At 54.2% G+C, this 16150-nt stretch overlaps 1 protein-coding gene across 1 annotated transcript in view; it reads right to left on the bottom strand.

The window, feature by feature from the left end:
- The window catches only part of LOC111150999 (neurofascin), a 93910-nt gene that overhangs the window by 54492 nt on the left and 23268 nt on the right, over positions 1 to 16150 (bottom strand). Inside the window, exons 3-7 of the mRNA XM_022508686.1 lie at positions 10670 to 10687; positions 9797 to 9902; positions 7648 to 7844; positions 7045 to 7167; positions 4293 to 4463 (exon numbers count right to left, since the gene is read on the bottom strand). Of these exons, the coding sequence (XP_022364394.1) occupies positions 4293 to 4463; positions 7045 to 7167; positions 7648 to 7844; positions 9797 to 9902; positions 10670 to 10687 (615 nt within the window). The remainder of the gene's footprint in view (positions 1 to 4292; positions 4464 to 7044; positions 7168 to 7647; positions 7845 to 9796; positions 9903 to 10669; positions 10688 to 16150) is intronic.

The raw sequence follows: 16150 nt of genomic DNA, 5'->3' as shown, positions 1-16150 counted from the left end.
AGGACAGGCAAGGTTACTCCCAAGGTTACCGCGGCGACTCACCACTATACATGTCAGGGTGGTTTCTTAAGGACGAGTCATTATAGGGGTTGTCTGAAATAAACAGAAGAGGGTGAGCAAACAGGCCACGGAGAGCTCACGGAGGCATAAACAGGGAGAGAACAACAGAAACGCGAAGCTGCAGAAAACAACTGGGGATTTTGCAAAGGAAAGACACGGCGTATTTGGAAAGGAAATATGCTTGGTGAAAAACAAGCAACATAAAACAGCCCCAAAAAAGAGAAGAAAAGGTTAAATCCTGCAAAAGAAGGCAATAATAAAAAAAAAATCTTCTTTTTAATGAAAGAAATTAGGCTTGACCTGTAATGGCTTGATCCTACTGTATTTCAAACAAATGAGGTAAGGATTAATGGTATCCCGTAGCCGTCTTTTGAACAACTTCCCATCAGAATCCTCAGTTCCCAGGACTCTGGATCGGGCCAGCTCCCGGGGCAGCTAAAGAGAAAGGAGTGTGAGTGAGCCCTGAGGGAAAGAGCAAAGCCCTCCCTGGGCGGAAGCTAAGGTGCAAAGGTGGGAGGTCAGTGAGAGCAGGCAGACAAAGAGATACAGTTCAGCAGCTGAGACACAGGGACAGACGGACCCTTGGCAGCGCCCAGCAATCGTGCGCTGACCAGCAGCAAGCACCCCTCCCCACCTGAGCACTGGGCACCACCCTGGTCTCTGAGATGTCTCTGGTGGCAGAAAGCCCTCCTCCCAAGGAGTCCTGGAATGTTCTAGGGAGGCAGACAGGGCCAGACTGTGGGTCAGATTTTCAGAACAGAAGGGGACCCTGCCTGGGACGGGAGAGAGAGAATGTATGGGCTCAGCATTCTACACTTGGATGGGAAGGGACCACGGACGAAGCTGGAGATGCAGAGCTCCTAGACTGGCTTGGGCTGAAGTCATTCCTTAGGGAGCAGACCGGTGCCTTTGGTGCCAATATCAGGTAATTAAGACTGCTGGGCGTTTAATCTTCAGTGAAAGAGGTTTTGGAATAGGGCACTTAAGCCTGCCAAGCTCAGCTTTTCATTCTTCTACCGTCATCCCCATCCAGCTACTGAGTTCAAGTTTTGACGGTACCCACAGGGGGTGGGGGGCGGTACAGTGGACTGGAAGCCAAGCAGACGGCCCTGAGAAGCCGGACCCAGTCCAAGCAAGTGCCTGAGGGAGGCGAGGCACTGTGCCAGAGTATTTGCATATTTGAAGACAGATCAGCTCCCCTTATAACTGATTGCCGAGGCTGTGCGCCCTCTTTGCTGGGACCCATATCGCAGGGCTTCCCAAATGTGCTTAAAGCCCGCTAGGGAGACTTGCGTTATTGAAAACCATCCCTTAAGATGGCGTGTCTTGCAAGACGGAGCCTGTGTGGGAAGTCAGCTTGGGTTTGTTCGGGGCAGTGGCGTGGAGAGGCAGGGGGCGCAGAAGAGAAGAGGGGCTGAGGATGTACTCAAGAAGGGACATTCTTCTCTGGGGGCAGGATAGGGGCACACAGCTAAAAAGACCCTGGCTTCATGCTCCTAAGCTCCCATGCCACCGAGGGAAACAGAACTCCTCTCTTTCCAGAGAAGTGACCCAAGCTTGTAACTGATCTCACGGTCTGTGGATTCTGCAGCTCATCTGGGCAATCCAGGGAGATTTTCTGACTCCTGAGAGTGCTACTTAGACAGCAGACATTAGGAGGAAGCAGGATTAGTGCTCCACGGTCTGCCTCAGGAGACCCCTTCTCCCTCACCACGGTCACCAAAGAGACCTGCTCTGGGGCGGGCAAAGCGGGGCGGGCACATCACCTCCACTGTCTTTGATTGCACCCAAAACAAATTTTAAAAATGGTTTCAGACCGTCCAATGTTTTGTGTTAGATACCTTCCCCTCTGCCATTCCTTATATGTAGGTAAGGCACCATCAGCCACGCTGAGACTGGCATCTTCCCCCAAGGGCCAGACCGTGATGGAAACCCGAGGTGAGGAGGGACATTGAAGCCTGCCAAGCTTGGCTATTCTGCCTCCCACCCCCAGACCCGGTTCTGAAGGTATAAGAAAGAGCCTGTGTCCTCTCCAGGCGGGAAAGCAGACAGAGCACAACTGTGCTATTTTAAGCAACTGTACCCAATTCTGGGCTGGCTCAGATGCCCAGAACTTGCTCCCGGCCAAAGCTACCCCTGCGAGAACTCCAGGAAGCAGACAGGGCTCTATTCCCATCACCTGGGGCGGGGTGGGGGGGTGTCTTGGCATTTGTAGGAAAGAGTTTTCAGTGGAGTAGGGCACCCAGAAATGAAGCAGAAATAAACAGCCCTTACCTCTGCAGGTAGAGATAAGGATGTTTCTGGAAAACCCGACTTCTAAATGCTGAAAATCTGCCTAATTCCACAGAGGAAGGCTCTTTACCACCTTCAACTCCCCCGCCTCTATCCTGGGTGACCTTGAGGGCCTCTGCCCAGGACCGCAGAAGGTCACCTGGCTCAGTCCCCAGAAAGGAGTCTGACTATAAGCCTCACACTGGGCAGGCAGAGAGGAAGCCAGGGGACGGCACCAAGGACCGTCCAGCATCCAGCATCTTGCTCAATGCTCCTGCCGCCTTCCCCTCCCCATGCTGCCAGCCCTGTCCTGGCCCCGGAGCCCACTCAGAGGTCCCAGGCGCACCGCACTGTCCTCCACGACCCAGCCAACTGGCCAGCAATTGCTCCTGACGTGCACTGAGACGCTTCAGGCAACCCAACTTTCTTCCCCAGGGGTCCCCTCTAGGTCTTGGTCTGGAATAAGAGGGCCAGCGAGGGGGCAGCCAAGTAGACTGGGCCGGGCTCTGCTGCTGGGAGCACGTGGGGGCTCGTCCCCAGGTTTCCGGCCATCCTGTCGGTTAGCAAATTGTGGGCAGCCCGACTCCAACACAGAACAGTGTGTGGGGAGCTGCAGGAGTGGGGGTGCTAGAGGGGGGTGGACGGGGTTCTGAGAGGGAGAAAACGAGGGGTGGAAAGAAGAAAGGAAGAAGGCAGGAGGGAAACAGAGAGGAAGGAAGTGAGAAAACAAAGAGAAGACAATGAGAAGGAGAGAAAGAACTCCCACACAGGATAAGGGGAACAAGAAGGAAGCTGCTTCTTGGGGGCCCACCTCCGTGCCGGGTAGAGACGGGGTGTGGAGCTGGGGTTCTAGGCACCTGCTTCCATTACTGGCGGGGGCAGCTGAGGAAAGAAGACCAGGCCCCCGGCCGTCCTGAGCAAGGAGCAAGGTCCCCTAGACTCTCCCCACCTTTCCCCGAGAGGCGTGTGGGCGCGGAGAACCTGAGGTTCAGGTTCTCTTCTGCGACCTGGGGCAGCTGTCAGCGCCCACATGGTGCCCTTTGCTTGGCTTCCCCCACAAGTACCACTGTCCCCAGTATGGAAAACAGCCTCCACAGCTGAGTCACACAGACCAAGGTCTTTGGGGGGTGAGGGGGCTCCTCAAGAGAAGGCCTGTTACACATCCGCGGTGCAAACGAACACAGCCACTTGGAATGCAACGTCCTGGAAGGCGGAGGATGGGCAGCCGGAGAGCCAGGCCAGCGGGTCCCTGGCAAGATGCGCGTCTGGGAGCTGACTACTCGGTTCTCTCCTCTGCGGGGGGCCACCGACCCCCAAGCTATCCCGGGTCAGGCATGGCTGACCCGCTTCGGTACCAGCCAAACAGAATCCAGAAATAAAAATGAAAACAAGTAAAACTAGAACATTAATCTGCAGCTTGCAAATGGAGTCGTCCCATGGGGTCCGGCATCGAACACATTTCATGCTGGGGTCCCAGCCAATGCGGAAATTCTGTATTGTGGCTCTGTTTCTAGAAGTCCAGACCACCAAACGGGGACTAGCTAGAAAAGAAATCCTCAAGCTGAGGCATGGGAGAGATGTTGGACGGCCACTGAAAACAGGGCTCCTTGGAAGCTGCTGTGGGTCCCGAGCACCTGGAGAGCTAATGGAGGACACGGAGGCCGGGACTGTGGAGGCAGGCTCAGGCCGGGCCGGGGACGGCTGCCCCGTTGGCCTGGTGATTCGGACTGAGCCTGCAGCTTGAGAAGCACTGACTCAGAGCAGGACCAAGTTTAACTCAAGGCTTCAGAATCAAGCAAGTTGGTTTCAGAGTCACGGACACAACTCAGGCACCCCATGCTGGAGGGGTTTCTGGGTCAGCCTTGGGGACAAGGCTGCCCCCAGACCCAGGTACCCGGGGCTCTTCGGGGTCCGAGGGTTTCCGCCCCGGCTCCCGGCCCCGGGCAGGGACCTGCACTTACTGGTGAGGACCTTGAGGGTGAAGGCGTTCTTCTGCTGGATGGTGTGGGTGAAGTGGAAACGTGCGTTGCAGCTGTAGTCCGTCTGCATGTCCTGGAGCATCACGTTAGAGAAATACAGGTCGCCGTTGTGGCCCTGGGAGACACGCTTGTCTTGGGTGATGGGCTCCATGGCTGGAAGGGAGCAGAGGTACGGACAGAGGTGAGTGGTCATGGTAACAGGAGTGACCGTCGCGATCGGTCTGGCGATGGAGCGCCGACAGAGTGTCGGGTGGTGCTGGGAGTTCAACGTGATTCCCTCTCGTCCTCTCAACTCTGAGGGGGGCTTCTTTCCAGTTCACAGATAAGAAAGCAGTGGATTTCACACCTCCTGGGTTGTGAAAGCAGTGAGGGAAGACGTCTGCCTGCCACACTCATGGTCCACGACCAGACTTTTCTAGCTCCCGTCCACGCCGCAAAAGCTCTGACTGGCCCCGAACCAGAGGGAGGAAATGCTATCTTTCAGGTGCTTCCCAAATCAGGAGTCAAGTTCACTTGTTTTCTTTTTTTTAAAGCTCTCACTCCCACCAGGAAAGAGAAAATCACTGCCAATTACAATTGCAAGATACCTACTACTAATCAATGATTCTAGGATGCTTTCTAATTTTGGAGATGTTAAAAGATGAAAATGGTGCTTTTTAGAATCAATGATGTCACAGGAGTGGCTGAGGAAGTGGACTACATTGTCCATGACTGTTGAAGCAATAGGTGTCAATTCAAATGACTGGGTCTGCCGGTTACTCAGTTTGTGAAAGCATATTTGTCAGGCTGATGATTCACAGCTAATGCCTTCTCAGCCTCCCACGACCTTTTATTAAGTCATCGTTTCTTTTCTTTCTTTTTTTTAAAGATTTTATTTATTACTTATTTGACAGGCAGAGATCACAAGTAGGCAGAGAGAGAGGTGGAAGCAGGCTCCCCGCCAAGCAGAGAGCCCGATGTGGGGCTCGATCCCAGGACCCTGGGATCATGTAAGTCATCATTTCTGAAAGCGCAAGGTTAATGATGTCAACTTTCCAACAATGGGATGGTCAGTTCTTTAAATGACTTATTATCCAAAATTGACTGCAGGCCTACTGTGTGCCAGGCACTGTGCCCACGATTGGTGAAAGAGACTGTAGGTAGATAGCTCCTGCCCTCAGGGAGCTTGCAGCCTAGAAGAGGGAGGAGATAAAGAAATCACTGCTGTGCAGTGTGGCGAGTGGGGAGCCCGGATAAGAAAGGGGATGGGCTGAGCAGAGGAGCCCTGAGTCCCTGCCAGGGGGCCCTGAGCTCCACCTTGGAGGCTCCGTGACACCGGGCAGAAGAGACAGGGGCCCAAAGAGGTTTCCAAGCAGTAAGAACAGTGTGTGCTAAAAATTAAGAGCACACAGCAGGGAAAGGGGGTAGGAGAAAGGCTCGAGAGGCAGAGGGAACTAGATCAGGAAGGGAGATAAGTTTGGACTTGGTCCAAGGTGATGGAGGAGCCAGTAAAGGGCGGGAGCATATGAATGAAACGATCAGATTTATGTTTTTAGAAAGACCAGGGAGGCCAGTTATAGTTCCTGGTTACTGGCACCCAGGGAAAAGCTGATGGTGGCCTGCATTGGGCAGATGCCAGTGATGATGGGAAGATGAGGGTCATGAGATCCACTCAGGATCTACTTATGGACATAAGCTGGTGACAGGTGTGATGCAGGGAACGAGAGACTCTGAACCAGTTAGCAAACCAACCGGCCCTCCAGCCTGTGGCCAGGCAGCGTTCCCCACGCACATGCACTGAGATGACACAGAGTGAGACAACGGGTGAGCACGAATCCATACTCTCTCTGCCAAACGGCTCACTACCCTGCTTTTTCCAGAAGCAAGCTGGTAAAAACTCGGGGATGGATGGATGGATGATGGATGCTAAGCAGGCAGGCAGATCTATAGACTGACCAATGGATGGATGGATAGAAGGCATTGGGGGTGGGTGGGTGGGCAGGTATGGAGGATGGGGAGGGGAAGCCAGGAAGACAGATAGCCAGCAATGCTCTAAACACCTTTATAGCATGCCCCCACTTACTGTGATTCAAAGCATGGGAAGAAACTGAGGTCCACAGTGGTTAAATGAATCTCAGTGCAAAATGAAATGGGACAAGCTCTCAGGGATGATACACTGCCCCTGCTACAAATGTCCTGTCTCCCTGTCACTCCTTTATCAAAGGTTTCATTCCTGTGGCCTCCCTGTCCTCAGTAAATCCAGACTGACTAAAGACTGAAAGGAGGCTTGGGGCCAACCCGCCTGAGTTGGCTTATTGACAGTTTCTCCTCTTCCTCCTCTTTCCTTTGTTCTTGTTCTCCTTCATCTTCACAAATACTACTCAGCACTTAGTGTGTGTCTGGTTGTGTTATAAGTTCTTTGGATGTATTAACTCATTTATCCTTAAAATGATGGACCACATAAGTACAGGTTCTAGCCCTATTTTTTTTTTCCCCAGAAGAGCAAACTGAGGCCCAGGGTTGTTAAGCAACTTGCTCAAGATCACACAGCCGATAGTATCTGGGCTAGGAAATGGGCCTGAGCAGCCTCTTGATGTGTTTTCCGCCATGTGGTCCCTTTACACCTGCTTCTCATAAGTCAAGGTCTCCCAACCTTGGGCAAGCCCCTCCCATGTAAGACACCCACCCCACTTCCTAAGATAAAAGTAGAAATCAAATGCCTCCAAAAAAAAAATCAAAGGCCTCCAAAACTTACAGCTGCTCATCCAGAAGATGACTGGGGAAGGAAGTCCGGGCGGGGGGTTGCACTGGAGCGTCAAGGGAGCGCCTTCTTGAACCACGACAGGGTCTAGGTTTTCCTTGGGCCACAGGGGAGACTCTGGGGGGAATCAGACAAAGGAGCATGAAGTGAGGGTTATGGCGGGAGCCAGGACAAGGAGCTCGGCTAGGGGCAGGGGTACAAAGAGGAAAAGCAGAAGGGCAAACGGGAGAACAAGGGAGTGGGTGGAGAGGGCCTGTGAGTCTAGGCCAGGTGCAGCGAGAGAAGAGAGGACTTCAGTCTAAATAGATACACTTCTCCAAAGGCTCCTCTCCTTCCTCGCCTCCCGTGCCCAGAATGTTCGTGAAGTTGTTCAAGACTCTGGCTCAGAAGCCTCATTTCCAAGCAATCTTTTTGAGGAGGGCAAGGTGTGCTCCTGCTCGGAGGCAGAACAGGAGGCAGGATGAGCAGAGCACCAAGGCACCCATCGGCCAAGGGCAGGGATGGCCCTTCCGGAATGACCCTCCATGCCCACCCCCCCCACCCCCCCGTCCATGCGCCGAGGAGCAAGGCACGCTAGCAAGTGCACTAGCTACTCACTGGACACCTGCAGGCGGATCCTGTTGGACAGGGCCGTGCCATATTTGTTGCGGGCGAAGCACTGGTATTCCCCCTCATATTCCTCGGGCCGGCCCCCACTGCGGAAGTCGATCACCAGGGTCCCAGACCGCCTCCTCATTGACACTCGAGGGTCCTTGGCGATGTTGAAGTACCTGCTGTTTCGAGTCCAGTGGAAGCTGTGGGCAGTATGGGGTGGGGGCAGAAGCAGAGGCAACAAGGAGGAACACAGTGGACTCCGGGCTCCAGGCGAGAACCTCAGGGCCCTGGTCCCTGGCCCAGTCCCATAACCACACCTCCATGTCCCCCTGGCTAGGTGGCAGAACTGGCTGGGAAGTCGGATAAAATGCAGAGTCCCAGGCCAGAGCCATAGGTGAAGCTGGAGGGGGGCAGGCTCCTGACATTAGTACTTTTAGCCAACCAAGGCTGAGAGTCATGGCTGTAAGTGACACGTACCCAAGCAGCCACTGGGAGATTCTGTCCTCTGCAGCAGCCTGTGGGGACTCGGATTGCTTTAAAATCGAGTCAGCTGCAGCTTCTACCCTAGGGCGTCCCAGCCTCTGACTATGAAGGCAAGCCCAAATTCCTATTTCACCCGAGCCAAACCCATCAGGGAGCTAGTTCTGCTCCTCCTGTCTCCCTGTTTGAGAACCAACTCTAAAGCCAAAAGGTGGGGCGCCTGGTGGGCTCAGTCATGAAGTGTCTGCCTTTGGCTCAGGTCATGATCCTGGGGTCCTGGGATCAAGCCCCGCTTCGGGCTCCCTGCTCAGTGGGAAGCCTGCTTCTCCCTCTCCAGCTCTCCCTGCTTGTGTTCCCTCTCTTGCTATCTCTCTCTGTCATAAGTAAATAAAAATCTTAAAAAAAAAAAAAAAAGCCAAAGGGCAATGGCTCAGATTATCCGTGCCTTGCTCAGTGGGTACAGAGTATAAAGCAGGGGCCACACATTATAGCCCAGGAGGGGAATTTGAAAGAACGGCAGCCTTCAAAAGACCCCAGGGGAGAAGAGACTAGAATCTCCCTTTGCTTCTGGGGGTGGGGGCTACGTCTGCAGCCGCTCAGGACATAAAAGAAGCAGGGGCAATAGGGGCTGCTCCTTGTCATAATCGTTGTCCCTGCAAAGGAACCATGGTGGACAGACCAAACTTCAGAAGGCCATCTGTGCCCCGCCTGACCCTTCCGGGTGACCCTGCTTCTTCCAGCCTGGATGAGAGCGGTGCTCCTTGTTCTCGGGCTCACGCAAATTGGGGGTGGGGGGGTGGGGGGGTGCTAGGGGGAAGGCAGAAGGAGGCTGCCATACACCCGAAGTTCCGCCCTGCCTCATTTCTCCAGACAGACGCCCAGCACAGAGTCCGGTCATGTCTGGTTTGCATGGCGCAGCCTGTGGCTGCCGCTCCTTTGAAGGAGGGGGACAAATAGCAGAACAGCTCTCGATCTCCCGATCTCCCGTGTCTTCTGTTTGGTAGAAACACACCTGGTCTGGGGTGGGGGAGGGGACGGGTGGGGTGCTATCAGAGGCTTGGGTTTAACTCCAGGCTCCGCCCCATTTCAAGCTGGGCGACCTTGGCAAAGGCATGTAATACCTCTGTGCTTCCATTTCACTTCCTCTTCCTGAGGACATGGGTCCCTCTCTGAAGGAGGGAGAGGGGCTCTAAGGAGATGGTGGGAGGAACATCATTTAACTTGGTCCGCACACCCGCAGGCCTTCAGCTATGGTCTGCTGACGCCTTATTTAATGCTGATGTGCTCACAAGCCGAGATGTGCTCAGCATGAAAGACTCTGGTTAGCCAGCAGGAGGAACTTCCTATAAGCTACGCACGGTAGTGGTGCACTGGGTGGGGGAAAGTTGGGGAGGTAAGGCAGTGGAAGGAATGTGTGACACCGACAGTCAGAAAACTTGGTATCTCGTCCTGACTTCCGGGTGTGACTTTAAGCCACTGAGGATTTCTGGATCCCAGCCTCCTCATCAGCTACATTTCTTAGTTCTCTGAATTGTACTTTCCACCAGGTAGGTATCTTCCAGGTGTCTTCTGGATAATTTTAATTTATCCACTGCTTCAGCTACTCTCAGGGCCAGGGTATGGTTTCAATACCTCTTGGGGGGGGCGTGGATTTACCTGCCAGTGCGCTCACCTGGGGGCAGGGTTCCCCTTGGCTTCACACTCGATCAGGATGTTGTCGCGGGGATCCACGATGTGGTCCTTCACAGACTGCTTGGTGATGGTTGGGGGCTGGGATACTGCAACAGCACAAACAGGGGCGCTCAGGGCTTCGGGGGCCTGGCTTGGGGAGCGGCTGAACCGAAGAGCTTCTGGAGCCACAGCACAAGCCGGCAAGCGGGGGGGGGGGGGGCGGTCAGTACACTGTGCCAGGGGCCCAGCTCCTTAAACGGGGCCAGGGGAAAGGGGGTTATGTCAAGGACTGAGCCTAAGAAGAATCTCTTCAGATCTCATGGAATCTCTATGAGAAAGTTCTGTTTTACCCACTCTTGTGTTCCAACACTTGGTGCATCGCTTAGTCTATGAGACTTCTTGAAATACATTTACTGAATGAATTAAGACCACAAAGCAGCCAGCGTTCCAGAGCCCGGTGGCCGGGATGGTTCTGAGCCCTGGAGGGTCCACAGATGGCCAAAGCGTGGGGAGGCTGGAGCTCCCAGGCCCAGTCCCCAGGGACTTGTCTGCCCGCCAAAGAGCCAGCGCATCTCACTCTCGGCCCTGCCTCCAGTGTTCTCCGTGGAGCTCCTGTGCCGGCCACCGGAGCAGGGGGAGCAGCGGCCCTTCTTATCCCCCTGCTCCTCTGCCATTCCCAGCAATGGGGGGCTCCGGCTGGCCGCTCCCCTTCCCGGGCCCGCACTGCAGGGGCTCTGGTGTCAAGAAGCCCCCAAAGGCAGGGTGGAAAGGTGGTTAATCCCCCTGTATCTCCTCACTTGGCCTTCTCCCGCCCCTCCTTGCTGCCCTCCTACCTCCCAGAGGCACGAGTGCAGAGAGGCGCGCGGGGACTTACGCTCATTCTGAATGCTTGCTGTTAGTTCCGGTGGGTTAGCATTGCGAGGGGAGAAAAGAAGACATCGGTTATAGGTTATCACAAATGACTACTGCTTGAAAGAGGCCGGGCTCTAGACGCCGCTGAGGGAAGGGGGCTCCCGGGCCAGCGGGGTGGGGATGAGAAGCCCGGGCAGCAGCAGATCGGAACCAGGGCTCCAGAGCAAAGCCCCAAAGGCCCCACATGGTCCACAGGCCTCACTCCTCCCACCGCGCCTTCCTCTCTGTCACACACGAAAGCACCTCCTTGCCTACGCTTTGGAAAATTCTAGGGACCGATGAATCGCTGTGGCTCTGCTCACAGCAGAAGTACATGGCCATACGGAAATCCCTCTTCCAAACGAGTGCAGGGATGAAGTGGAGCCTGCCACTCCTTCCGGCACTTTTACGGAAGGGATCAGGAGGTAGGTAGCACAAGTCTCGCCCAGCCCTCACCTGTGGCATGCATGGGCCTGTGTACAAGTCAGTGCATATTTGAGGTCGGGCTTCTCAGACTCTGCCAGGTACGTGAACCACCTGGGGGGCGGGTCTGGATAGAATGCAGGTTCTGACTGAGCAGACACTGTGTTTCTGACCAGCAACCAGGTGGTGCCAATGCTGGGGGTCAGGGCACCATGCTTCCAACAGCAAGACTTTCTTTTTTTTTTTTTTTAAAGATTTTATTTATTTATTTGACAGAGAGAGAGATCACAAGTAGGCAGAGAGGCAGGCACAGAGAGAGGAAGGGAAGCAGGCTTCTCACTGAGCAGAGAGCCTGATGCGGGACTCGATCCCAGGACCCTGAGATCATGACCTGAGCCGAAGGCAGAGGCTTAACACACTGAGCCACCCAAGCACCCCCAAGAGCAAGACTTCTGATGGTAACTTTCTGGGGGAGAAGGCCTCAGTGTAAAATGTGCAGAAAAGAGACTGTGTTTCTGTCACTTTGTAAGAGGCCTTTTCTTAATGGCTCTAGCATGAAGTCATATGCAAAGCTTCTTCCACGCCAGTGCTGAGGTCTGGGACGCGCTGGTGTCGCGGGCAGACTTTTCCAGGGGAAAGCAGAGGCTGTGGGTGAGCCCAGGTGACCTCGAAGCTTCCTGACTCAGCCACAGTGAGATGTGGAAGAGAAGTGTTAGGGGCCCAGAGAGGGGCGGTGTGGAGAAGGCAGAGTTAAGGCAGGACCAAGAGGTGTCAGAAGGGTCCCGAGGGAGAAGACAGACATCAGGGAGGAGAGGCGGAGTGTGGCAGGAAGGGGTCCCCTGCTATGTGCACTGTCGGTAAGTGAAAGTCTTGAGTAAGACACACTAAAAGGTCCAGAATAATCCTTTCAAGTGGGTCAGGGTTGCGTGGTCTGCTGGGGCACTGAAAAGTAATTTTATCTGTACCATTTGCCTGGGTGCAGCCTTGGCAGGAAATGAAAAGAAATGAAAAGTCCCGGGGTAAAGGGGAAATCTGGGGTTTCTGAACACATGCTCCCTGGAGTTCCCCACAGTGGCATCCTCACCCTTATAAGGTTTTCCTGCCAGTGGCCCAAGAATGGCTACTTCTGGAAAGCTAGTGTATTGGAGCATGGAGGACAGGTGGGGAGAAGGGGCCATTTTTAGGAGAAGCAGGGCTGACACTTGACCTACTGCCTGGGACCACTAGCCCAGGCCTGCGGTTTCTTCATGTGAAGATACAGCGGATGGCTCTCGGGTCCCCACACACAGTGGGGGGCTCTGTCTTGACCCTGGCAAAAGCTCTGCTTTGCCCACATGACCCTCAAGCCTCTCTTTTATAAAATCAAGGGCTGGCTCAATGGAAAGAGCCCTAGATATTATCCAGGGAATCTCAGATTCTCAGATGGGAAGTCACTCAGTTAAAGGTCAATAGGACATTTCCTGCAGAAATGGAATGAGAACCAGCCCACCTTAGTCTGGTCCAGAGCTCTTCTTACAAATCTATCCTTGGCCAGAGAGGTCAGTTGGCTAGGTGGGTGCCCAGCACACTCTCCTTAACATTCCGGACGTGAATAAGGTAAATAAGGGGGAGACCATGGGGGAGTGAGGACTCCCGGAGCTGGATGGACGCTGTCCCCAGCCCCACAATGAAACCAGGCCAGGGGCCTCTTGAGAGTCTACTTCCCTAAAGAGGTCATGACATCTGGAACCACCATTGTGTCACCAAGGAATTTATTACAGAGACAAAACCAACCCAGAAGACAAGCCAGCACAGGGAGATGACAGTGAGGCCTGCCCACCTGGGGATAAGGGCAACCTACCTAGTCCTGCAACACCCCCCAAATTCCATGTCATGCCACCTGCCCTTCTCTCCACCTACGAAGTGGTCATGTCAAGTGGAAAATGGGTCTGCTCTTTTGACTTCCAAGGGGGAGGGAAAAATCTTCCAATGAGCTCTGTAGGGTGTAAGGCAGGGGCCTGCCCAGTCTGCAAGGTTTCTTTATCCCCGCACTTCTTCTCTCTCCCTGGCACCAGCCCCTGGCACCTGTCCCTGGAGGATGGAGAGTGTGTGAATGTGCGTGTGTGTGCGCGTGTGCGCGTGTTGAGGTCATCCTGCAGCAGCCTTTGGGATGACAGTGAGGACGAAATGTCTCCCACCCCACTGTCTCCTCTATGGGTTCCTAGGAGAAAAATGCCAAGTCCCTCAACGTGGGGAGAGGGATGGAGGGGCAAGCTTCCAGCAGACTCACTTTTTGGCAAACCCACTCTTGTTGATGAGGTGACCCTTTGCTTTCTTCAAAGGTCACGATGTTCTCCTTGGGGTGGGTGAGGTGGGGGAGGCGGGTGCGTGTGACTCTGTTGGCAGAACGTCAGGGGCTGGAGGCCAGTGTTTCAATGAGGGATTGTGTCGCAGTCCAGGGCTGTTCCAGGAAGCTCGCTGGGCCCCAACTCCCCAGAGCAGAACCAATGCCCTGGTCCTCAAGGCACAAATATGGCCTCTTGAAAGGGGCAGGTGGGCGGAATGGCAGCCTCCGGCCTGAGCCCCCTCAGCCACTCCCAGGCAACACGCAGAGAAATTACGACAGCCTGATCTTCACGTGCCCCACACCTGGGCGAGCGCGGATAACCCCTTCAGGGAACATAGCATGTAGGTCTCTCTGTGGCCTTTTGTGACAACATGGATAGGCCTTGAGGATCTTATGCTAAGTGAAATTAAGTCAGAGAAAGCTCTGGTATGTTCTCACTCCATGTAGAATCTAAAGAAGTCAAACTCAAAGAAATGGAGTGGAATGGTTGTCAGGGGCCGGGGAGATGCCGGTGAGGGGTCCAAATGTTCAGCTATGAGATGGAAATGTTCTCGGGGCCGAATGCACATGCAACTATAATTAGCAGACTGTATCACACACGAGTGTTGTTTCAAGAGTCGATCTTCCGAGTTATGGCTACACACACACACAAGGTACTTGTGCGAGAGGTTGGGGGGTAAACTAACCCATGTGGCAGTCATTTCATAATATACGTGTAGCAAATCATCAGGCTGTACACCTTCAACTTACATAGGTTGTCTATCAGTGAAGACCTGAGTAACCCTGGGAGGTGGTGGGGGATGGGGAGGAAAACGAATGTGTGATCTTTCCCCACCCAGCCCCTGGGGCCTCAGCACAGGGTAAGAGGGAAGGATGGGCTCAGGTAACTTGGTGTGTGTGTGTGGGGGTGCCTGTCATGCTTGACCCAGCAGGAGGGGAAAAGCTGGCTGAAAAGGACCTCTTCCCGGGGCCACTGGGTCTCCTCTGAAGGGCTGGCCTTCTCTCGTCTTGCCTTAGGCTTTGGCAGACCTGTTCTGGAGAAGTTGTTATGGACACCGTGCCTGCAAGATAGACTTGCTCTGGGAAGGCCTCATGGGTTTCCTGCTGTGACACTCCCGGGGACCAGACATCGTGTCACAAAAGGCTTCCCCTCTTCATTCAGATAGGGGCCGTGGTCATGCGCTGGGCCTGCCACTTAGGGGCTGGAGAGAATGGCACCCCAGCTTCCTAATGTCAGCAAAGGACTCGCTGTGAGAGTCACAGGAGATGCACTTGTAGAAGCCCTTAGCTCTCGGGCGGGTGCACAGCAGCTGCTACTCTGGTGAGCTCCAAGAACTAAAAGAAGGTGGGATTACCAGAGGTCAGGGTGAGGTGTGTCGAGTGCCAACCAGGTGGGATGCCCAAAGACCTGGGTTGTATTCGTGAATCTAGTACCCCTTCGTTGTGTGACCCAGAGCAAGGAAGGGTCTCCATTTCCCAGAAGATAATTCCAGAACTCCCCGGGCCCTCCCTCCTCACAGACACTGAGGAGATGGGGAGATGGCACGAGGGGGGTCTCTGCCCCCCATAGGGTCCCTTGGAGACACTTGTAGCTGGGTCACCTGCCCACAGCTCGAGCAGAGCTTTAGAAATCCAGATTCCTAACACAGACGTCAAAGCTGTCTCTTTGTAAGTTCATCTTGGAGGAACTCCTCACCCACTAGCCCCAGGGGTCACAGTGGCAGGTGAATGAATGAGGAGAAGCAGCAGAAGAGAAATGAGCCTTCAGCACCTCCTTGATAACCCAATTTCCTCAGCACCCCTCTCCTCTCCAGGGACATGGCCTTATCGTTCTCCTTATTAGATTGCCTGCCTGGGATTGTTAATGAGACACTCTTCCTTGAGTTAGCAGGGCAGATGGTCTCCATGGGAACCGTTCTTTTCACGACACCCTCCCCCCCACACTGAATACACACACACACACACACACAAACATGCATACACACACATACACACACACACACACACACACACACACACACACACACTTGGGGCTACTGAGAGAGCAGCAGGGGCCTTGCCCATCTTGGTTCTGGGTCCAGCTTACAGTTTCTGTTGGTCTTCTCTTACCCGGAAGTGCCCATTCCTCTAGCGGCTCTTATCGGTAAGTTTGGGTGGGAGGGGGCTGAAGTACGTGCAATTCTTCTCCAAGCTGTGCTAAGTCCAGGCCCCAGGGCCTGGCTTTGGAGAGCTCAGTGGGCACTCCTTGGAGGCTGCATTGCTCTCCCTACCCTCCCCAGACATCTGTCACCTGGACAGAGCCCAAGTCAGGGCTGGCATCATGTGGGCCCCATTTATTTCTGGAAGCAGGGAACAGGCAACAGAGGTGGTGTGCCCACATCAGAGCACTGGAATGCCAAGACATTCTGATGGAAGAGCCGGAATTACAGCAAAGGTAGTACACATCTAAAAGCGGGGCCAGGGACCGGGGCTGCCAGTCCCCGGGCCCCTTCTGAATGTAACAACAGACACAGCAGCTAGAGACGGGGCTATTCGAGCACCATCCCGAGCCCCTTGTCTGATGATTCTGGTGGCCAAATAATGCCCCCACCCTGGGACACAGAAGGACACGGGTTTTACTTCCCAACTTTGCCATGGGAGAGCTAAAATCAGCACCTGGTTTTCCCACAATGGTATTATAACGGAGCTCTGATTTAAAGTTTCACTTAGCCCCTG

This window comes from Enhydra lutris, unplaced genomic scaffold (assembly GCF_002288905.1).
Source record: "Enhydra lutris kenyoni isolate GAN:26980312 unplaced genomic scaffold, ASM228890v2 scaffoldscaffold25, whole genome shotgun sequence".
NCBI classification, from domain to species: Eukaryota; Metazoa; Chordata; class Mammalia; order Carnivora; family Mustelidae; genus Enhydra; species Enhydra lutris.
This window is presented reverse-complemented; position numbering and strand designations above follow the sequence as displayed.